The sequence below is a fragment of the Lissotriton helveticus genome, chromosome 6 (assembly GCF_964261635.1).
Source record: "Lissotriton helveticus chromosome 6, aLisHel1.1, whole genome shotgun sequence".
In the NCBI taxonomy this organism is placed as follows: Eukaryota; Metazoa; Chordata; class Amphibia; order Caudata; family Salamandridae; genus Lissotriton; species Lissotriton helveticus.
This window is the reverse complement of record NC_136067.1, coordinates 146,246,689-146,271,361: the sequence shown is the minus strand read 5'-3', so window position 1 is coordinate 146,271,361 and position 24,673 is coordinate 146,246,689. Positions and strand designations below refer to the sequence as shown.

General features: G+C 47.9%; 1 protein-coding gene across 1 annotated transcript in view; it reads right to left on the bottom strand.

The window, feature by feature from the left end:
• Positions 1-24,673, bottom strand: part of FOSL2 (FOS like 2, AP-1 transcription factor subunit) — a 57,123-nt gene that overhangs the window by 18,817 nt on the left and 13,633 nt on the right. Inside the window, exon 2 of the mRNA XM_078647506.1 lies at positions 40-294. Within this exon, the coding sequence (XP_078503632.1) occupies positions 40-294 (255 nt within the window). The remainder of the gene's footprint in view (positions 1-39; positions 295-24,673) is intronic.

Sequence of the window (24,673 nt, the reverse complement as noted above, 5' to 3'; positions counted from 1 at the left end):
ATGAAAGGAAGCACCGGTAGTGCTTGTACTACACATTACCTGTTCATCTCTCCTCCGACGACCCACTGTGCTGCCGATTGTCTTGATGACACCGGGCCGCTGGAGAGCCGCGTGCCCCGTCACAGAGGACAAGCCAGGCATGGCGTGGCTGTAAGGGTGCGAACGGGAGTAGAGGCTCGACATGGAGGTGATCACGGTGGGCTGTACCATCCACTGCAGCTCCTGGCTTGTGGTTATGGCATTGATGGTGGGAATAAAGGCACTGCTGGCTCCCGGCATGTCCGCTCGAAACTTCTACAGTGGGAGAAGGAAAATAAAATAATTAAGCACTATCTGATCAACCAGAACATTTCCATTCAATATATAAAAAACAATCAAAGCTCAGCTACCAAAGAGTAAACCTGGACTGGGAACATGCTCTAACCAATCAACAATTTTTGTCAGTGATTTTCTGTGGGTGGAACAAAAATTTTGGCAATTATCTTAGCCAAAGTCCAAACATTACATTTTCAGGAAAATTGACTGGGCGTGCATTTTCTAGCACAATAAATAGAAATAAACAGATCTAGATGATGATTTAAAAATAGTAATGGAAGTTACATAATTAGCACCTATTATTGTAACAGGAAGCGACTTGTAATGAAAACACATAAGTCGCACGCGTCTCTGTATCCTCTCCAACACCAACTAGCCGCAAAGTGTGTTCAAAGCAGATAGACAATGCAAGAAGGTCAGCCACCTGCCCTGAACCCATCAGCAGGAGAGGGCAGGTGTCTCTAGGCTAGCCAGGTAAGGGGGGTTGCCACGTTCTCTCACCAGTAGCCCAGGGACGCGGGCGAGGATTGTTTTCAGGGTAGGATAGAGTGAGGCTGGCTTTCAATTAGCTGATCTAACCAAGGCCCAGTGGACCACAACCACCTAAATAGACTGGTTTCACAGGTAGCTCTACTGGGACAGAATCATAAGACACCTGTAGGATAGAGCAGCCTCTCTCACACCACAAGAGCATACCTGCTGACAAACCAGCTTCCACACAAAACTGAACCAGAGAAGGGAGAGCCACTAGGATTTTTCAATCACCACACTAATTCACAAACACAACATAAATGGATTTTATGGAACAACTGGTAGAAAGGATGGCATCCACCACCTCGGGCGGCAGATCAAACGCAGACATTAGCCATCACTCAATCCCCTGTGCTGCGATAGAAGATCCTCCCGAATGACAGATGCTCATGCCCAGGTGTTCTGGGTACCCACGCTCCTGGCCCAGTCTTGAGTAGAAGGACTGGGGCCCGCTCATCCTTGATAATCGTTTCAGAACTCAGGCAGAAGAGGCAGGGGCAGGAAGGCATACAGGAGTCCCGGGTCTCTATTCCAGTCTGCCTGCATTTCCTCACAAGCGTTTTTGCGGAAATTCCACAGAGCAAAACTTTTGACATTGCACGTTCAACTGTAGCAACAAGATCTAGTAAGGGCTCTCCTCACTGCTCTGTGCCACCTCGGGATGTAAACACTACATATGATCTCCTAGACACCCCCTGCTTGGTTAAAATGCTCTAGCGCTTCAACCAACCCCAGAGGCACAAAGCATCCTACCATAACCCCACCTTACCTCTTGTTACAGTACCTAATGGTGGGGGTTTTGTACACAAGAACCCGCACCAGCTTCCCCTTGATGGATGGTAGGAAGTCGTTCCGAGCCAGACGAACGGCCTGAAATTACAACAGACTGACGTGGAGCCAAGTTTCCATCTGAGACCAGCGTCCCCTGATCTCCACCTTCCCCAGATGACCGCCCAAAGATTACCTGCCTCGAAATCTGGAGGAGATCTGTTGGGTTTCCTTGACATTGGGCCCTTTGGAACATCAGAGTACTTTGCAGAGCATGCATGCAACACCTGATGTAACTGGCGAGGAGGATGCAGGATGCTAAGGGGCAATGAAGCCTGAGAGTTGTTCTCACAGAGCTCCAGCACTTCTGCTGAAATATCAGGATCATAGCTCAGACGTTCTGCACTTGTTGCGGTGAAGGGAAGGCCCTAAACTGCAGTCCAGAATGGCTGCAATGAATGAAAGACTCTGCAAAGGAATCAGGTGCAACTTCAACTTTTTGACAGTGCACTCCAACAATGCCAGGAGGTTCACCCTCATCTGGAGATGGTCTTCTACTGACTGCGGTGAACCTGTTTTCAACAGGCAGTCATTGAGGTGGGGGAAAACTGGTATCCTCGACCCCTGAAGCTGGGCAGTATCCACTGCCAACACTTTTGTGAACACCCAAGTGGCGGTGGAGATGCAGAAGAGCAGAACAAACTGAAAATGCTCCTGGTCTACCTTGAACTACAAGTAACGCCTGTGAGACTGCAGCACAGGCAAATGACAAGTTGTGTCCTGCACAGGTCCAACAACACCGTCCAGTCACCTGGGTCCAGGGCAGACGGGATCTGGTCTAGCGTGAGCATTTGGAATGTACCTTTCCACAGAAAAGCATTTAAAGGTGGTAGGTCCAGAACAGGCCAGAGACCCCCATCCCCTTTCACTACAAGAAAAACGAAAGTGTAACAACCCTCTCCTCTTTACAAGTCCTGTGCCCTCTCAACAGCACGCTAGGAGAGTAACATTCACACATCTTGCAGGAGAATGAACAAGTGGTCTTCTGAAATTCGCTCTGATGCAGGGAGAACATCAGGTCTGTGACTGACATCTGTCTTCTTCAGTCATGGCATGGTTTAATACCTGTAGTTTTGGGTGGGGACAATGTTCCCTATCACACTGGGAGCTCGCAGTCCATGCTGGAGGAAGCAGAAAGAAAGGAACTGGCAGAGTGCCAGAGAGGTGCTTTTTTGCAGCTCGGCTACATCACGCAGAAGCACTGTTTGTAAATCCAGCCTGGTGCCCGGGGAGTATCCTAAAGTCTGTAATCTATGGTCAGAAGTATCCATTAAAATAAAGTTCTTGAGGGCAAATGTTTTGAAAACATTTAATGTCCAAGAATCTGTCACCGAGCATAAAGGCATGCAGCCCAAGAAAACACACATCATTTATTAAAAACAAACCCTTTCCACTCAGAAAGCTCGATGGCACCCACATAAATGCTAGAAAAGCAAAAGGTTTATGCTATGTGATTTTGTATACCTCCACAAAGCGTGTTGTTTCATTTTAAGACGTGGGTCAAAAGATAAAACAATATTGCTGAAATATAGCTCATGGAACCAAACCTCGACCTTTTCTGAAGTCTCGACAAGTTTACATTAGCTATACTGCACTCCGTACAGAGAAACGAACCGTGCCTAAAGGAGCCGGAAGCTTGTGGTAAGAAATTAAGGCTGTGTACATAAATCTACTTTACTTGTGAGCAGATAGAACTGATGTCAGTATTCAGTTACAAATGTTCTGAATGTTCTGTTTACAACACACAATTAAGAGTTATGAGGCACTGAGAGCGCTGGCCAGGCTTTCCACGAAGATTGTTGGCTGGGGCACCGCCTGCAACTACTTCAGAGCGAAAATATTCAAATCTGATTGAAAGCACCATGTTGTATTTCATTATCTTGATTAGTTCATCTGTTTTATTCCACAATGCAATTGTTCCCTTAACGAAGGGAGATATGTTGTATCTTGAGTCTCCCTGCTGCTCAGCTAGAATGCATGTTTTGTAGAATGTTGGATGAGTGGAACGCTTGTGCTGTGTGAATGTCAGTTGGGTGAGGGCTGAGCAGCAGGACAGCTGCTCCTGATGGGGTTAACATTATAACTTACTATTTATCATCTTAATTCAATAAAGTAACTTATTAATCAACTAGGAAGATCCAGCTTCTTATTGGTTACATCATTTGGCGACATTTGGTGATCACTGTGAAGACGAATCTACGCGTGCAAATAAAAAGAAACAGTAAAGACAAGCATTTGCAATGCAATAGGTCTCGCATTAGGAAAGTTTGAGCTTTTAGTATTGTAAATGGCAATGTCTTTTTATTTATGCAGTAGTTAAGTTTTGTTTGTATAAAAAGGAACATATAAAATATGGCTCGTACAAAAGTATCAAATTTTAATGATAGATAGAAATAAATTTGATATGTACATGCTAATTTTTGTACTATCTGGGACATTAAAATACCTGCGGAGTCAGTAAAAAAATACCAAAAAAAATCGGTCAGGTGGCAACCCTAGTCAGGTGTAATTATGGAACCTCTAGAACACATTTTAAAGTGCATTGTTTTTATAAATACTGTTTTAAGTAGGCACCTTGAAGGGGAAAAATGCTGTCTTTGGGTGATTTTATCTATTTTTACACTGGCTGAGACATTAAATATTCATGTCGAATAGAGAACTGCAATGTGCCAACCGTACCTTATGTCGGAGGCAAGCTGCAGTTAGGTGGTGTGTATGAGGGAGTGGGGACACGGTATAACCTGCCAATAATGCAGCAGGTGCAGTGGCACTGGAGCCCAGACCTGTGAACGTCCTTTTGCACCTCAATTATGTAGCAGAACATGTGTATTTGTAAAATTCACATTCACCCAAGAGTATCTTGGCACTGAATATCACAGGTTTAATGTTACCCAACTCAATGGTACTCAGTTTATTCACTTCAGAAGGATGAAAGGCTGATTTAGACCGCTGTGTAAAATACTGTTTTCAGGGGGCGTGGCTTCCCTGAGCTGCGGAATGGCCAGCCGAGGCTGAAATATCCGAAATACATCCGTACATGGCATGCTAGACTGCAGTTCGAAGCTGCGATAATGCTGTTAACAGTGACCAGGAGGTCATATTAAGCTTTCTGCAAGAAATTTGGCCGTATCATCGAGCGACGCGGCATTGGCGAGGCCTACCGCCTAATTTACATAGTGCAGCCGGGGCCTAAAGTTTGGAGCGCCTCCGGCGTGTGCAGCGGGGACGCCCGCAGCCTGGCGCCTGAGATCGCGCCATCGGTGAGGAGAAGCGGTGGCTACTGAACGCTGGGACGCCCGCAACATTGGAGGCTGAAGGAGGTGGGGGCCATGGGGCGTTTTCGCTGTGCACGCGGGGTGCCTGTGCTGCAGCCGGGCGTGAGAGCCGATGCAGAGCGCAAGAGTCTGGAGACACGGAGCGCGCACAAGGTGAGGGAGGCTCCGACTGTAAAGGGGACACTGCCGCAGGTGTTTGTGGAGGCCTGAATTAACGCAACCTGGCTCCGGTCTCCATGGACGTTCTGCCAACGGAGCAGGCACCAGTCCCCTAGCGCCGTAATGGGGCGAGCTTGAGAAGCACTCACGCGGCCGCCATTTTGTGGAAGGCGGCCGAGCCTAACAAGGAAATCCTGATTGAAGATTAGGACCTCGCTGACTGGCATGCAGGGCAGTTGTAGGGGCCAAGTGTTCCCACTGCATTGAGGATCCTACTGTCAACATCTCTGTCCTGCTAAACTTTTATTCAAGGTAAAGCATGGGGACATGTGGTGTCTCGTCACTGCGCATGCGCGTTTGAGGCTTTGAGTTCCTTTGGGCGGGCGGGACTTCCGTCTTCGGAAGTCCCGCGCACGCGCCCACGGAGTGCCTGAAAGCGGGGCTCCCGGCTACAGAAGTCCCGGCGGTAAGTGTGGCTTAGTTCTAGGGGGGAGGGGGGTGCGCTTGTGTGTGTGTGTGTGTGTATGTGTATGTGTGCGATGGCGGCGGCGGGGGGGAGGGGGGTATTTGTATGTGTGCGTGCGTGAGTGTAGGTGCGCTGGTGTGTGTGTGTGGTGGGGTCTCTGTGTGTGCGTGTAGGTGCGCTAGTGGGTGTGGAGGTACGGTGGCGGGGGGGGTGTGTGTGCCTGTGTATGCATGTGGCTGTGATGTGCGCATGCGTGAGTGTGGGTGCGCGTGCACGCAGTGTAATCCAGCCGAAGAGAAGCGCGTGGCAGTTTCTTGTCCTTCATTCCCCCGAGTCAGCTAGCTATAAGTCTCCACCTGGACGCATCCTTTGGATGCGAATTCCAGGCTCGACCTAAAAAGGTGTCCTGGACTGGAACAAAGAAAAGAAGTCAAAGCTTGCAGAAGTCTAAGAAGAAAAATGAAGTAAACTTTAGTTTTGGAGGTAATTGACTTTCTTTACATGAGATTATACTATAAGGTGTAACGTTGTCTGGCTCAAAGGAAGTAACCCCATCAGTGACCTTGCCATCGGTCGCCCTAACACCCAGATGTGCCAGGACAGTGTTAATCAATGGTATAAAATCTACCGGAATACAGAGAGTGAAGGAATAATAACGGTTGCACTGTTGTTTCTTTGTGACCGGAGGGAAAAATCGGGCCTCACAGAGAAGTGCGAGCGCTTTATTAAGAAATGCAGCTCTGATGTTTGTGTGAGTTCGGGGGCAAAATTCGGGCCTCAAAGAGTTGTACATCCATTTTACACGTAAACTGATTTATAGAGTGAGCAGTTAATCCTGGGGAGGAAGAATTGGACGATTTGATTTGCTTTTGTTTCGGGGGCTGAAAATCGAGCCTCGGTGTGAAGGGGAAAGGGTTGATGATTTGTAATCATCAGGAAGACGATGTGGAAACAATTTTTGTGTCAAAAGTGAAGGTTTTCATGTTTAGACCGTTTTGCTTTAATAAGGGAAGTAACGGTTACCGTGTCTGTTTCGAAGTCTGCTCGAGACTGGTTTTCCAACACTGTGCGTCATCTTCTGTGACGACTTTTCTTCTGACAAGACGTTTTGGCACATGTGCGTGCCGTGAACCACCCGACTCGAACTTGTGTGCGTGCCTCCATTTTGAGTAAGGCAAAACAAGGCCTGCTTCGTAATTCAAAGGTATTACCGTGGGTGTCGTCGGCAGGTCGTTTTCAAGAGACAGGTACTGTTGACGTTTTATTCCTGCACGTTGCCAACAGAATTTTTGAGCATTAAGCAAAGGAGAAAAGGGAGATTTAATGGCTAGATGCCCGGAAGGAAACTAATATGAGACTTGGTTGTTATGGAAGCCGTTCGAAAACGATAACTGGTTTCGGAGCCAAGCTGTAACTGGTATTGCTCAAAGGTCTCAGGAACAGAGGCTACTCGGAGGATGCTGATTAAGACAATGGTTGTTGTAACAGGTCGATGGGAAAACGTGAGGGAAGCACGATGATGCGGACATAAAGCCAGTTTTGGGGACATTTCGTTGGAGACACTTCTTGCAGAATTTGACCACATCAGAGTCTTGAATCCTTATTTTGTGTATGGGTGCAGTCAGGATGTCAGGTCACTCTTTGGTTTGTGTTGGGTATGAGGTGTCTGCGGTTTGGTCTTGTCACTCAGTTTTGGTGATGTTTGGTAGTGGATGCTCAAGTTTTGGAATCTGGTTTCAGAGCTAGTGGTTACAGGAACTGCTCAAGAGTCCCAGATACAGCAGCGATAAGTTTTTTAAGGTGTAATGTATGAGTGGTAGGCCTTTCTTTGGTTTGTGTTGTGTATGAGATGACTGCTGTTTAGTCTCTCAGTTTTAGTGTAGTTTAGTATGTGTTCGTTGAGGTGTATGATTTAGTTATGTAAGTGCTCGATCTGGTGTATGAAGGAGTTACGTATGGGCTTGTTCATTTGTATGTGAATGAGTCATGTAAGTGCTCTTCTGGCGTATGAGTGAGTTATGTAAGGGCTTGTTCATTTGGTGTATGAATGAGTTATGTAAGGGCTTGTTCATTTGTGTGTGAATGAGTTATGTAAGTGCTCGTTCTGATGTATGAATGAGTTATGTAAGGGCTCGATCTGGTGTATGAATGAGTTATGTAAGGGTTCGTTCTGGTGTATGATTGAGTTATGTAAGTGCTCGATCTGGTGTATGAATGAGTTATGTAAGGGCTTGTTCATTTGTCTGTAGTGTACACGTTGATTCCTGATATTTGGTATTATGGTTTGTTCATGTGGGTGCTGCTTGTTGTCCTGGTCTGGCCAACTGGTATGATTTGTGGCATTTCGGTTTGATGGTGTATGATGAATGATAGTGCTTTATTTCAGGGATCTTTTGTGACGTTCTGCTCAGACTGTGGTGTGTGAGATGAGGCGTCACATAGCGCCTCGGGTTGTATTCCTTTTTGTTGTTGGGTGATTTGTGGTATAGCGATTCAGGATGTGTCTTCTTTGTAAGTTGGTTTGTATAATGGTATTGCGTGTATTGCATATTCATTTTATGTGCTTTCTTTTAATGTAATTGTTCCCATAACGATGGGAGATGTGTTGTATTTCATTATCTTGATTAGTTCATCTGTTTTATTCCACAATGCAATTGTTCCCTTAACGAAGGGAGATATGTTGTATCTTGAGTCTCCCTGCTGCTCAGCTAGAATGCATGTTTTGTAGAATGTTGGATGAGTGGAACGCTTGTGCTGTGTGAATGTCAGTTGGGTGAGGGCTGAGCAGCAGGACAGCTGCTCCTGATGGGGTTAACATTATAACTTACTATTTATCATCTTAATTCAATAAAGTAACTTATTAATCAACTAGGAAGATCCAGCTTCTTATTGGTTACATCACACCACTGTCTCCTTCATAGCCATAATGACGAGTCTCCAGAGAGGGACTACTAAGAGCAGTGGCCAGTCAGGAGTACAAGCTTTGTCAAAGTCAATAGGTATGGGTTTAATGTACTAATGGATGCAGTATAAGCAAGCCAAGAAACGAAAGACAGACAGTACTGAAAACTCCCTTATCTTTGAAACAGATCTGTTTCTGTTCCAATTTCCAATAAAAGTTTGGGTGGCTGGGGAGTTGTCATTGTAATCCTTCCATAGTTTCTATGACATAGAAAGAAAGGGAGAGCTGTATGGAAGGCTTCCTTACCTGCCACCTTCTTTTGACATACAACCAAAAACAAAAAGTGGGTGGTACTGAAGGCAAGGGAGCCTTTAGTAAATCACAGCTGTATTTTCAATGATCTGGGGGGAAAATCCCGGGTGCCAGCAGCAATTACGAACTTCTGATAAGCAGAAACAGGGGAGTGTAGGCAATGGGGACACTGAGGATACAGAAGAAGGGGTGGGAAGAAACAGAAGAGGGACTGAGTAAGATAATGGTAGGGAGTCAGCAGGAGTGGGTAGAGGGCTTGAGATGAGATGTAATCGCTCATGCAGTTCAATGCAAGCACTGTAGTGGAGGAGGCATTAGTTAGGAGATGAATACTCCACTGGGCTTAGCCAAGCCATGAGTGACAAACTCTAAAGCCAATGGCTGAAAGAGAATGGTGTTGAAGAAAGCCAATGGTTGAAAAGGGCAGATGGAAAGCCCACTCTACATTTATTGTAAGCATCAGGTCAATTTGACAGCTACACGGTTAAAACCCAAGCCAAAAACGCGTCAAGGGACAACTCAGAGGTCCAGAACAAGCACTGGCAAAGTCAATGTTTACACTTTCTGAAGAGCACTCCAAAGAGCTACACGGGGATAGCAGTGGTGTAACGCAAACTGCAGGTGACCCCCCTTCAAAATGTGACAAGAGGCCCCTAAGTCTTCCTTGTCTCACCGATATTCATTGGCCTTGGGCTGATTGGAGGCCCCCTGTAAAGTCCCCCCGACCCCGCGCCGTAGTGGCCTTCATTCTGCCCCCGGGGGAAGAGTCTCATCAAGTGAGAGCGGGCTGTGCTGCTGCAGCTAGCCTGCGGTGCAAAGGTACTGATAGGACTGGGGAAGCGGCACCAAAGACTTGCCCATTGTCACAAACAAAAAGCCCCTTCCATTGATAAAGGGTTTATCATGTGGGTGAAGACTGCAGGCAGCAGGCTTCATAAAGGCTGATGTGCGCATCGGTCAGACCGGAAGGCCCCCTCGACTGTTTTATCCTGAAGGATATTTAACAACGGTTCACCTTACGGTGAGAGAAGAACAAAGTGAATCTTATGAGACGGCCACTGGAAATATGCAGGAGGGGGCAAATTATGCGGAAGGTATTCAGTAAGTTATGCAGCAAGAAAAGGCAAATAATGAGGTGTACTTCATCACATTTTATTTATAGTATTTCTTCATTATTTTGTACTTTTTACACTAATTAACACTGTCTGGGCATTGGGTGCACCTTATTAGTACCAGTTTAGTATCCAAATATGGCAATTAGCAGCAGAATAGTGACCAGTCAACCGCTGCAAAAGGCTTTCCACTGCATGCTGACACGTGCTGATGCGTTTTTGTAACTTTTGAACTGTTGAGCTAGAAACAATTTTATATTTTTGTTAAAACCTGTAGATTATGCAGCAGATGGTGGATTATGTGGCAAATGCGGCAAATCTATAATTATGTGCAAACCACCCCGGAAAGCACAATTGCATAATTCCAGGTGCCATCCTTATGGGGCGCCGGACACACTCTAAAGGTGCAACAGCGGCACAAATTCAATGTCACCAACATCCAATATATGTATCACAGAAGCTCACATCCAGAAAAAAACCTGCAGCAGGCGTTTTAAAAGATGCACGCGAAGAGGCTTAACACGTGCCCAAAACTGATACGCCTGCTATAAATGGCCTCCTGTTTGATGGAGGCGGTCTGCGTTGTATTAAAATAAACCTTCATAAGTCCCTTAAAGGTGTAGTTTAAAGGAAAGCAGGTGACTGTGGCAGATTACAAACAATCTGTTGGCCCAGGATCTCTGCTCAAACTCAGTGAAGTGCAGTGGGAGGGCAGTGAAATATTACAGGGATACATGTATTTACCCATTATGGGGAAGGGAGGGTGGCTGCACTTTCAAACCTACTTCTGACCAGCACTCGTGGCGAAAGCAGCTGGCAGCACCTTTTAAAGGTGGACACTGAGCACAAGAGACTTTGCGCTGCTGGAATTTGCAAGAGTCTTAAAAGTCCAGTTGCGACCCGCGACTATCCTCAGCGACCAATCCTCAGCATGCCTTTCTATTTGGGATGTTCATCGGCTTCCCTGTTAGGAAATACACTAAGATGAAAAGTTGGGTTTCTTCTGGTAAGTATGAACTTGAGTAAAAAACTCCATGGTATAAGGGCTAAGAGGTATACAAGGCAGCATCTGGAGAGACCCAGGAAGGCAGTCACAGCATGAAACCACTCATGAGTGCTGTGAATCAAGTTCACATCACTTTAATAACAGGCAGGATGCAGAGGATTTGGAACTGCCATGGACCAGCTGTGAAAACACAACAGTCCTAGCAAAATCATTTGTATATCTTCCAAGTTATCCATAACTTCTAACCAGCCCCAAGCACCTTGGAGACACCTTTGCAAGAGAAAGCACAATGAAACCATTTCATTTGTGAGATTTTGAAAAGATTTCACTGCCGGAGAAGAGTGAGATACCTGGGACCCCCGGCACTAAACAGTGTCCCTGAGGAGAGCGTTACATTGGGCAGGTTTCACCACAAATCTGGCGGCACACAGGAGCCCACAAACCTGCCTGAAGACCCCAGGCTGCAGCCGCAAGGGAAAGGCTGACATGGTGGTCACTGGCAACTCTCAAGTTCATTTATGAGTTTCATAAACTTGGGCGACTCCAGAACGATGACCCCTCTGTCGAAAGAACTCACTGGCCCCTTTGTTACCAGGATGTCCCCTACTCTGAGCGCCAGGTCTTACTCCAGCAGGAGGTCAGAGACCGCCACTTGTCCCAGGTTCTTTCCCAGCCTCTGACTGATCAGGAATACCTGAGAAGACTTTGGAGAGTATTTTGTGCAACCCCAAAAGAATGTGTTGCTCTCTACTGATGAAGGGCAACTATCCTGAAACACGTGGTTAGAGATTCACACCACTGGCTGCACCACCAAGGGTGAAAAAATAAAAGGCTGTTACTGAAGTAAGTGTCATCATGCACTGCATGTACCATGATGCATTGGGGCGGACTGAGTGCTGGGATGTGAGGTAGTGTGCTCCCACCTCTATCTTTTCTAGTGGATTAGTGTCAGTCAGTGAGGTGTGAACCCTTTAGATCTGTTGGTGATGTCCTGTGTACAGATGGGTTTCCCCTACCTTCTGCTCCTCGATATATATTTTAGTGCACAGACACTAAGTTCACTCCTGAACAAATAGCATGAAAATAAAGTGCAGTTTGAATCTACGGGTGTGCTCTCAAGGGTGTTACTTCTAAGGCTGGGCAGGCGGTTTAGTGACAGCTGCCTCGAGTTACATCCACTAAGACAGAGGTCCGCTGGTTGGCCTCAGCACCATGCCAATCTACAAGTGTAGACCTCTCTCCACCCCACTGCTAGCTTGCACAATCCTACTTTTTATAAGAAAGGTAAAAGGCAGGTGTTCACTGCTACAAACAAGCAAAGTGGTCAAGGAAGAACAAAGGGAGCAGGATGTGACGTCTCAATACCCACAATATGGTGGTGCTCTCGTCATCTGACCAGTCTCGGGTGGGAAGTACACCTTTACAGTGCTGCTCTTTAACCCCTTGGCCGCGGCGGTAATTCCGCCGTGGCGCTGGGGAGTGGGGGGGCGCGCGGCACCAACATACTGGTGACGGAACCACTCCGTCACCAGCCACGGGTGGGCTGTGCTAATGACGGAGTGGTTCCGTCACGGCCCCGACCACCTAATAGAATGCGCCACGCAGGCGCAAAATGAAGGCCGCGCAGGCGCGGCAGCCGGGCCGTGATGGAACCACTCCATCATTAGCACAGCCCACCCGTGGCTGGTGACGGAGTGGTTCCGTCACCAGCATAGAAGGGGTTAAAGGGAGTATGCGCACTTATCAAATTGAATGGCCCATAATACCACCTTATGTTCTTTGGGGCATGTGTCTAGTAGGCTGCACAGTAATCTTTACACTCATCTCTGTGATTTTGTAGAGGCTTCGTGGCCTAGCGCCCCAAGTACTGCCATGGCCTTGTGTTCACTGCACAGCTCTAGTACACGCAATACTTCAATAAATACAAATACTATATTATCAGTACAGTAGTAGAAAAATGAAACATGTTTGCAGTTCTTATATTTCTCTTTGTTTTATTTTCGGCCCACTGGCTTCTTTTCTTTTGTTTTTTTTCTACAGCCAGCCAGCACTTGTTTCGTCACATGAAGAAGTATCTTATGGCTTCCTCAGGGCTGTATGCCTGAGAGTCTATGATCTCGAAGCAAACTGTACACCAGTTCTAATTCCAACCCGGCCGACTCATATAGTGGTTGGACACAAAAGTATCCAAATTAACTAGGAGTTTTTCCGTTTATGAAATGATTTGAAATTGGTGGCCCTGTATATTATATGCTCCATGTAACCTCAAATGGCCATATGAATACACAAAAGAGAATATCCAGCGAGTACACAGAACATCTCGGAGGTATAAATCCGCAATATGGTCTTCTTGAGTCCGAAGTCCCTGGCCGTTAATATGCAAACTTCCTCGTAACCTGAAATAAGTGGTGTAGAGTACACAAGGGTAGAGTACGCAGAAAATATCGGTGGATATACTCTTTTGTGTATTCATACAGCCAGGCGTGCAACACCCATAGGGCTCAAAGGGCTTCACCCCTGCGCCCCTGTTGTGTGTGTCAGTCCGGGCAGAGACAGCTTCCCGGGCACACACACAGTTTTTGAGCTGCTGTGAGCTGGCTGGTCTGGTGTCCATCTTATCGCAGCCGCACCCGCGTACTTCACAGGTCTTTAAAAGACCATTTACTTGTTAACGAGGCTTTGTTGCTTTTTCACTCCTTCTTAGAGCCCCTGCATCTCCACTCTGCCTATTGGTGGAAGAATTAGCAACCCCCTCCCCCGATTTTTCTTTTATAACAACCCCCCCCCTCCAAATTTGGCTCTAGTTGCTCCTCTGCATTCGGCCATTCCTAGTGAATCGGTTTTGGGGACGTAGGGTGAATAACGTGCTCCTCTTTACGCACCGCAGGTGAATAAACACATAATCTGACACACAGAGCGAGACAAGTCCATAAACGCCACATACCCATAAAAATCACCCATTTGAATGCGCCTGGTGCTCGTTGTCGAACACCCTTACTGGCGCAAGTCCAGGGCAGCCAGCCTCTGCAAAGCTCTCCCGCCGGAGTTGGCAGCTCGCCTCTTAAACGCCCCCGGGTAAGCCTATAATGTCGAAAACTCGCACCTGGATCCAAATATTCTGCAGCCCTATCAAATATCACACATCAGGCGTGACTCTAGCGCGTTTCAGTGTGGTGGTCCGCACCACCCCACTGAAATGCATTGTCACGCATTATAGCGCCTCCTCAACTGCCACATGGAGTGCTGGTAAGATGTGCATGATCGACTAATCAAGCTGTGAGCATGGTGGCACTTATCCCAGCATGCCGAGGCTCAGAGGTGCTCGCCGGTCTGCGAGTACTGCCGTGCCCAACGGTAAAGTAGACAGACAGCGAGATTCAACCTAGAGCGCCGTTCACGCTGTAATTTATGTTGGTGCGGCGCCGTGCGGCCGAAAGGTATTATGTAAATGGATGTTGATGGGTCAGTTCTTAGCTTGAGGGGTGCGTTTTTGGAAAACTTTGTATTTCGAAGTCCGTTAGAGTGAGGTTTATCGACACTCTGTGCTTCAATGGAAATGAATGTGTCAGTGTGCTTTTTCGAAAAACGGGTCTGTCTTCCTCCTGGTCTTTAAAACATGACAGCTGAATTGGTGATTTGGAGATCTGTTTACAAAGGTCGGTGTTGTAGTGCGCTTTCTGGCTATGATGAAGCAGCTGTTCTCTTCCCGCGTGATAGCGTGTTTCATTATATATTTTTTTCCCCGCTTTCCTGCATAAGATGTTAATGTTTTGCGCGCATGTTTTTATTAAAAAAAACATGTTTCTAAGCCATTCTGCTCATGGAGACAAACAGTGTTGTACAAATTACCATAAATAATTGGTAACAACTTTAAAATATGTATGTTTGCATTAATGAATATAATACAAACTTTAGTTGTACACACTACTAAACAGACATCATTTGCTGTTAAACTTGAAAGGCAGCCTGGGCCTTGACGAAAGTGCATTATAGCAGGATATCCGCCACCCTCAGCCTCTGTCCGAGTCTGGGCCCCCAGTAATTGTTGTTGTCGCCTGACAACACTACAGCTCTCCTTCCACACGTGCTCTGAGTCCGGGAGAGGCTGAGCAGGTGGTGTTTAGGGCAGGCCCACCAGGGCTCGCCTCTCACATTAGCCGAGCAGTACCACTGTGACCCGTTCTGCATTGAGAGCTCCTCACCTCCAGCGTCGTGACTGGGGACAGACAGACTGATGTGGCTACTGTACAGCAGCTGAGTGTATGCAGCCGGCTCAGCCAGTGAGTGTAACAGACACAGAGACACTAACTTCTGAAGGACATCGGCAGCTGCATTATTTTTTCCCACCTAGTCGCATCAGTGTAGTGTTGTGACTACTAGACACAAGGTATTATCAAATTAAGGCTACCACAATAATGTCACACTGAGGAGGGGTTAAATATCCCCGTTAAAAGTACTTGACCAAAACTACCATTCGTTTACAAGGGCACTAGGTTAGTTCTCTTGGATTTCTGGTGATGTGCGGCAGGTTTAAAATTTTCTTAAAGAGTTTCCTGTTGCTCAAATGGGTGTCATTTCTGATATTTATATGTTTTCCTCGTCTTTACTGCTTGATTTTGCTTACGAAAAAGTGTCACTCATAGTGGTTGAAATGTCACTGATAATTACACAGAGTTTAATAAAGTGTCACACATAGCACCCTGAAACCTTGCCAGCTATGATTCTGTATAAAAAGAAGTGTTATGCCACCATCTATAATTAGGAAAATTGAGTAAGTCCTATCATCTTCAGGACTAAAAGCACTCCTCCTTCAATTAATATATCGTGCGTTAAGTGAGGCACAAAAAAAATTTCCTTTCCACATTTCCTTAACACGCCTCAACTTTGTTTACTGAAGTACTGGAAAACTGGAGGTGCCAAACCGCCTTCCCGGGAGTCGCCCCTAGAGGGCAGTAGAGCATAGCGTTTCGCTGACGGCCAGGGCGGGAATTCGGCTGCCACTTCTGGGAAAGTCTCGGGGGTGGAATGTCGCGGCTGGTTCGGCGCGCAAACTTCACTCAAGGGAAACTTTTTTTTTTTAACCCACCGGCTTTTATTTTTTATTTCATCTCAACTAAAAAATGTAACGTGCATATCAAGTGGAAACAGGAATGCATTCTCCTGCATAGATTTGTCTTTACAAGTTGGCAAAATAAAAAATACAACATTCCTTAGAAAAAATTAGACTTGCCTCTGTTGTAAACACGTTACGAAATAATCCTGGGTTACCCAACTGCAGTCACTGAGCAATCTCTCTTGCTCTCTGAATTTTCTATAAGAAACAAAATGTCTGCAGCGTTTCACAGATGTAATCGGCCGGTCAGCACCCACTTCACCCCCTCCCACTCTCCGTTGTGTTTTCAAGCCCCCAGCCAGGGCCTTAAGTGGGCCCGGTCCTGCCGGCGATCAGCACTGGCAGTTCTAAAAAAAAAAGCAGGTACCCAGATGGGTCTCTATCGGGCTCTCCATTTTTGCCCTCATCCTCAGGGTGAAACTTTTTTAAAATTTTAACTCTGCAGCCGTACCACCCTTCACTGCTTTTGATGTAGGTTCAAAGAGACTTGTTATAGTTCTTTCAAGGTCTCATAATTTCACAACTGAAGCATTTTCAATATTTTATACAAGGAAGCAATAGGTGTTGCTTATTTAGCATATGCAACTAACAGTCATTGACAAAGTTAATAGTCCTGGTTTATTGTAGGTGTAATATTACCTGTTGTATTATATATCTGGGTGCACTGGCAGAAGCAGCAAAATACCAGTCAAGCGGCACACTATGCTAGGCACACATTTTTAGTTAATGTATTCTTAAGCCATGGCCTTAATTACATCGGCCACGGCCCTTAGAAAGACCCCTTCGTTTTTTCATCCCACTTGAAGCCCTGCCCCAGTCCCTCCCGCTCTGCGTTGCCGTTTCAAATCACCCTCCCATTTCAACCTCAGAATCCCCGCTTGACGCAGTGCTTAGAAGTCTCCGAGAGATGTTGCATAAAGCATTCACTCACTCGATGTTGGCTGCGTGCACCCGTGCCCTTTCTGTACCATTGCGAGCCCTCACACAGTCTTGTGTCGTAGGCCGAGCCTGCAGACTCTATCAGCAGGCACCTACGCAGCCCGTGCACGAACCACACTAAACAAGAGACGCGGGGGGCCTCAGCCAAACTCCATGTTTTACAGACAAGATCTGCCCTGCTCTGCTAGGTGATTGTGCAAAAAGAACAATTGATGGACAGAATGCAGAACAATGTCCTACATTCACCCCTGTACAGAGATCTGGGCCTAAATCCTTTGTTTTTTTGCTCACCATGCCATTCCAGTTTGGACCTAGCCAAACTGGAATGACCCTGCACCCAATGGGAACAATCCAGCTAGAACTGCCAGGTCCTCCCTGGGCGGGAAACAAGCATCCTAGGACAAGTTTCGGGCTTTCAGCCCTCATCAGCCAGGATAGCTTGACTCCAATGGCATGGAGAGCACGGTGATTGTGGCATAAAGGCCAGAGCTGCCCACGATGGATCTGTGGAGCCAGGTTTGAGTCTCAGCGCCCGCTCAACATCCTGTAATTCTGGGCAAATCACTTAATCTCACTGTGCCTACAAACATTGATATGTGCTTAAGTAATGTAAAACTGGTACTCAAGTAAAGCTTGAATACATTCAGATAGAATTTGCGCTATAAAAAACTGCAAATAAATAAATAAACACATCCCCACAGTTAAACAGCTAGATCTCGGTCTCAGGGCACTGGAGTGAGTTGAGGTCTTGACTACCAGACAGCACACGCTGTTTGTAACAAAAAAAAGACCTATTGTGAGTTTGCAGTGGACTTAAAGCCCACCCATTTCTTAACAATGGTTGACTTGTCACTCAGTTGCTTGCTTTCTATACGTTATATTGCGTAAACTGTCCTTCCTCTTCTTGTGTTGGTTGGTCCCCTAGAGCACACCCTCATTGCTTGTATTCATCCACGGCTTACTATTCAGGCACTACTTTTTTGGTTAAGCACTCCATAAGAGTGCATGTGTTTTCCAGCTGTCTCCATCCTGTACTTCTTTACCCAAGCACTCCACACTCTTGACCTTGTGCTCCTCCACATACCCTTCTATGTTTTGCTCACCATGCTGTGTTTATTCACCCAGCGCTGCTCTCTTGCACCTGTATTTCTCTCCCGCCTGCATGGCTCTCTCACGTGCGCTTCTCTTCTGTCTGGTGGCCACACTGTTCTTGGTCACCTATCTCATGTTTCTAAAGTCCTATCTTCAAGTCCACTGGGTTTTGATTAATAATTTGTGTAGTCATTGTTGTTGGTTCTTATCTTTTAAATGCAACACTTTTAAAAATAACACTTTTCACCCATGCCCTCTGGCTGCTCCACTGACCCCTGGGCTGTACAACTGTCAGCGGGCACTCTGCCCTGAGGGGTGCCCAAGGCTCGGGCCGCATCCAGCGTGGACCAGGGGCGTCACGGGTCATAATATAAACAGTAGAATTGCCTGCCCACACCCTGATTCTATGGTTTAAAAAACACTACTAACGGGGGCGTCTCGGACCCTTCACACCCTGGGTCCTGGTGCCACTAGTCCTGCTGCACTGCTGCTAGCAATGCCCCTGCCGAACCTGCACGCACAGTGGTGAGGCGGCCCAGGCTGGTGAAGCACCAGGTCTGGGGGGTGCAGGGGGGAGCAGCGGTGCGATAACGTGTATTTGAAAGCGTACGTTCACCCAAGGGTATCTTGGAGCTGAATAACAGGTTTATTGCCAGCCAAACACCAACGGCGGCTACAACGCATCAAAAACGCCTCTGCCCGACTGATCGTCAACGCCCCCCGCTGCAGCCACATCACCCCCCCTCCTGAGAGACCTGCACTGGCTCCCCATCAACAAGAGGATCACCTTCAAGCTCCTCACCCACGCACACAAAGCACTCCACAACGCCGGACCACCCTACCTGAACAGCAGACTCAGCCTCTACACCCCCGTCCGCCAGCTCTGCTCCGCCAGTCTCGCCCTCGCAGAGGTCCCCCGCATCCAACGTACGACCGCCGGCGACAGATCCTTCTCTTACCTCACCGCCAAAACTTGGAACACCCTCCCAACTCACCTACGACAGACCCAAGACCTACTCGCCTTCAGAAGACTCCTCAAGACCTGGCTCTTCGAACAGTAGCGGCACCCCCTCCCCTCAGCGCCTTGAGACCCTCACGGGTATGTAGCGTGCTTTACAAGTACCCTGATTGATTGATTGATTGATTGATTGCTACCAACTCAATGGTACTCATTTTATCAACCTCAGAGGGATGAAAGGCAGAGTGAACCCGCCGGGATTTTAAACTGTGAATCGAGCACAGGCCCCTACAGTGGACACATTACACTGTCAGTCCCCAAGTGGGTGAGTTCAGGGGTCCGGCACTGTTTGCAACATGGAACACGATCCCAGGCACACTGCAGCATATAAAGCAGTATACCACAAATTGTATCCATAAAACACACACACACACAACCGTATTCAGCATCTGAAGGCCGCCTCCTGCAGGAGGAGGGGTGAACAGGTTAAAAGTCATTCCTTATCCCCTACCTCTGCCATCCACACAAGCTCTCTCACCTCACTGAGGCCTTGGCGAGTGGTGCTCGGCGCTGGCCCGCACCCAGGCGCGCAACACCCATTGGACTCACCGGGCTTCAGCTCAGCCCCCCCCCCCCTCGTCGTGTGTGGCAGCCCGGGCTCAGACGGCTCCCAGGGGGCACACACAGCCGCACCCGAACGTTTCACAGGTCTTTAAAAGACCATTTGAATGTTAATTAGGCCTTACAGTTGTTTCACCCCTTCTAAGAGCCCCTGCAGCTCCACTCTGCCTACTGCTTAAACGTTCAGCCCCCCCCCCGAAATTTTTTCTTAGCCCCCCCCCCCCCGAAATGTGTCTCTAGTTGCGCCTCTGCCCGCACCCCCATGCTCCTCACCGCACTATGGAGCTCGCTGATGCGGGGTAGCTCACCGAAATGGAGCAGCTCCTCCCGGTGGAGGGTTGAACTCTGAGGTAATGTAGAGCCTGGAGAGGCGTTTCGGCGCTATACGAGCTTCCACCGCACCCGACCTCGCCCACAGAGCACCCAAAGTGCTCCTTTCAACCTCTGCAGGCAGGCAGCAGTTGTTGAATTCGGACAGTACAAAGAAACCGGGGACAGGACAATAGTCAGGAAGCAATAAATCCGTGCGGGGTCACAGACGCGAAGGAGAAGGCCAGCTCAGGGCGGGCTCTAATCAGCACAATCCTCACTTAAAACACATGCACCGACGAAAAGTTACATTTATTGCATACAGGACTCCAGCGTGTACACACCAACCCCAGTCTGATGCCAGTCACAGTTTGTGAAGGCACTTGGCACAACTCCTACTGATTGCCTTGAACCCGCTTCCGATTCTTTCGAGGCGCTATAAATACACAAAACACGAAAACCTAAGGGGATTCAGCAAACTGAGGCAAAGCGGGTGCTTAGATTTATTTGGCTCTCAAGCGGTGTAATATGCTCGTATAATTTGAAAACTCAATTTATGGAACTTCATGTAATACACGCACATACTTTTGCGGGCTCACTGCAGGCCAAAAAAAACGTCATTGGACTTTAGAAGACCTTGCTTTGAAGCAGGGGGCTGGCGTGCTGAATTAAACAACTTCAAACGTATTAAATAAACTCCGCTCGCTGTGGCAGACGGTGTTTTTCCAGCGCTTGGGCTGGACGCAGGAACACTGAACCGGAAGGGCTGTGGTGCGCACCCAAACTTCCAACTTTCACACCTGGCGAAGTTTCCCAGTTTAAGCCCCGTGTGTCGTTATAGCAATGCGAAATATATTTCGAGATAATGCTCACTTTAATGAAGCCAACCCAATACTGTAAAATAATGCGGCATATACAAATGTAACTTAAAAAAAAAAAGTCAAGACAGTCACATAAATAAGAAACCGCGCAACGCTGCACCTTCGTGAACTTTGGCAAAGTTTACGATACAGCGTGAAAGTCTGTGGCAGGAACCATACTTCAAGCACTCGGAAGAGGAGGGGGTCAGGACACGGGGAATTAACCCCTTAATGAGCTGGGCGCCACATCCGGCGCTTATCCCAATTACCACAACGCAGGCCTGCTCCCTGCCTTCCTGGAAGGGTGCCCCCTCTGTGCCCCCGCTGCCAGGGTGCTGCAGGCGCCGAATGACCTCTCCGAAGAATGCCCACTTGGGCTATGAAAGGGGTAGCCGAGGGGGCACGCCGACGGGCGGCCGGGGTCAGGGTGTCTGGCTGTGCCCGGGCAGGCCCTCGCTCTCCTGGGTGCGTGCGCTCCTGGAGTCTGGCCGAGTTCCTCGGAAGAGAGGGAGGGAGGGAGGGAGGGCGCTGCCCCCACGCCCTGCAGCAGAGGCAGGGAGGGGGCAGGGTCCGAGTGCTGGGAAGCGGGGATGACTCATGGCCCCTGCCCGGTAAAAAGGCTCTTGGCAAACTCTTCCTTGAAGGCCAGCTTGCTGTTGTGACAGCATCCTAAGCCCGCGCTTCCTGGGCCCTGACCCGGATGAGGAAGGTCAGAACTTGAAACGGGGGCGTCTGGGCCAGAGTCGAAGTCTGGCTAGATGGACTGAACACGTATTCCGAAAATCTGGCAGCAGGCCCGGCCGCGTGGACCTACAACAGGGTAGAGTGGACCTAACACAGCCTCGTTATCCTTTGAACCATGGTACTTTTTTCTGTCTATCTATAAATCAATTTTTTCATTCATTCATTCATGTATTTATTTATTGTTAACACCGTTTTGCATCTTGACAAATTGTAGGCCCTCAACACTTTTCCTTGCAAATCTGACATGCGATAGTGGGGGCCGCGGAGGTGCGAGTGCCCCTCACCTCTCATGGGCACCCACAATCTCATGTCAGATTTGCACGGATAAGTGAGAGGGCCTGCAAATGTCTGTGGTCCCTGGGTCCAAGTGCTATGTCTTCCAAGGGGGTGTCCATAGACAAGCCAGCCAATGTAAAACGACGCATTGGGCGGGCAGCTCTTCGCCGACCAGTCTCTATGATTTAGCATCACATTAGTTCAGCCAATGAGAACTCCCTAATCTGTGAGCGCGGAGCTATCAGCCATCTTGGCGCTAGGACTAAAGAAAACAAAATGAAGGTGATCAAGAGAATGAATGGAATGTTGGGAGCCCTGTGCAAAGCTCCACGATTAAGTGGGCAGGAAATTCCAAACAGGGGGCCTGAGTCATGAAAGGCCTGTCCCCTGCGCACATAAAATGTAGTACAAAGAGAAATAAAGGTTTACAATACCTGATGCTATACTTCACTCCACATATAATATATATATAAATTGGGTCTGCTTCTTCATTTCGCCCGTGTGGAGGTTATGAGGAGTGCTGTACTGATATATATATATATATATATATGTATATGTATATGTATATATATATATATATATATATATATATATATATATATATATATATATGTGTGTGTGTGTTTAAGGTATGTGGATTTGAAGTTAAGTTAAGAATAGCAGATCTATACTATGCATACCAACTTACATTCACAATAAGCTGACAGCCGATTGTTTCTTAGTACAATATCTCCGTTCTCTGTCATCCAACATACAACCGCTTGAGGCAGAGTGACCTGAAGGAATCCCCTGCCCATATTGAGCCGGTGAAGACCACACAAATGCCAGGGATTTGGCTGAAACATGTCAACTGTGCACTAATCCAATTACTATATTGTGAACTAGCTGCCACCGCTGGATTCAACCGGAGGGAACCCTAAATAGATGTTACCAGAATGGATACTCAAGCCCTCTCCGCCCCGCTGGAGCTGTGAAGGCTGAAGGACAAGCCGAGGAGTCAGTCTCAATCCTCAACCAAGGCAAAGACAAGGAGACGGAGTTCACTCCTTTCCACCAATAGCAACCGCTCAATGCGATGGAATGCAAGGGTTTAACCTTCATAACCAGAAAGGGGAGGGGGATCCATTTCACCAGCCAGAAGGCGTAAACCTTAAAGAGCGCCCAGACTCTGAAGGCGCCCCGAGGACAGCCAAAGTTTATATTGTTGCCAGAAATTTAACTCCTAGGGTGCTCCAATATACACACTCTGCTTCCACCCCTCGAGACACCAATTCAAGAGCCTGTCTTAAGCTGCCACGTGAGGACAGCTGAGCAGGTCCTGATACAGAAGGCCTACAATAGTCAGAATAGTCCCAGTTGCAGGAGTGTGATGGTTAGTAGTTGTGTTGCTGCTGTCAGCATGGCAGGGGCAAAGGATGGTACAAGCTGCAGTGGCCTCCTGACGAGGGCCCTGGCACTTATTTTTTTTTTACAAATTAAGCACTGCCGAGGCCCTAGGTTCCGATGACCCTAGAATGAATCTTTACCAGACGAGTTGCAAGAAGTGAATAAGACTTCAGTTTTTGCAACAACGTGTGGTGAATGCAATGCTGGTGCCAGCACTGTCACCTCAGGTCAGTGGCCCAAGAACACTGCATGACGGAACCACAAGCTCTGTCGAAGGGCACTCGCCGGGCTACTGGGGAGCTCCATCCTCAACGGATCCCGAGGTGGCGTTGTCTGTGTGACATCACTTCCGGTGAATGGCCATAATAACGCTTCCGCATCAGACTGCGCTAGAGGCGGGAACTGCGCAGAGGCGTCACGCACAAGAGCCCGTGTTTCACCAGAGCTTGAGACATGGTGCTGGTGCTCGCCTCAGCGACAAGAACCGTGATGTAGTCTCAACGCAAACACTCCTACAGAACTCGTTGGTTAATGCAGTGCAAAGCACCACTTACAACACTAAGTGCACCTGTGGCCCTTTCCAGGAGTTTCAGGGTGAGTAACTAAAGACCAGTTTTAGACAGACATTAACAAACAAGAGAGAAAGGCCGGGGCCTACATCGCAAGTAATAAGGTGGGGTATTACCACACATGGTAAGTACTGTTACCCCAGAATGTGGTTACCTGCTGATCCACGCTTCCACCTTAAAAATGAGGCAAATCATGCAAAATCCGTTTTTAACACCATTAAATTATGCATGTTTTGCCCTTTTGCAGGCCTTTTCACAAGATGAGTTTCGGCAGGTTTGACCTGCAAGCATTTATCAGGGAAACCTCTGAGGGTCTGATAATTCATTACAGTGTGCCATAAAGTCTTGCCCCAATGATAGATTTCAGCAGGCCAAAACTGTCAGAATATAACTGGGGAACATGGGAAGGGCTGGGGTAGTTCCCAGGACACGTGGATTTTGGTGCAGGGAACGCACAAATCCGCGTGCTATTCACCGATGCACAACTCTTTGAACAGGTGCAATTAATGGCGCCCAATAAATTCCGAACCGAGTTGCATTAGATTGTATAGGGTCCATACCTTCCGAACTTAGTTGCATCGGGATTTAGGGGGTGCGGATACAAGGTGTGACTGTCTGGGCCACTCCAGGAATGTCCCAGTGGAATGTCATATATTGAACGGTCATTGTACCATCTTTCGCGCCACATATACACAGTAAACGCCTCCCCACGCACTGCGCTGCTGCAGAGGGCCGGGAGTCAGGGCTCTGCGTGCACAGGAGCAGCCCGGGGGCCGACCGCTGACCCCGGTCCATCATCCAGCGGAGATTGCTGGGTCTGCCCACCCCCTGTCAGAGGGGGCCGGAGCCGCCACTGATTGCAGGTGCATTAAAAAAAGCAGCAGCCGGGGCAGGGCTCCC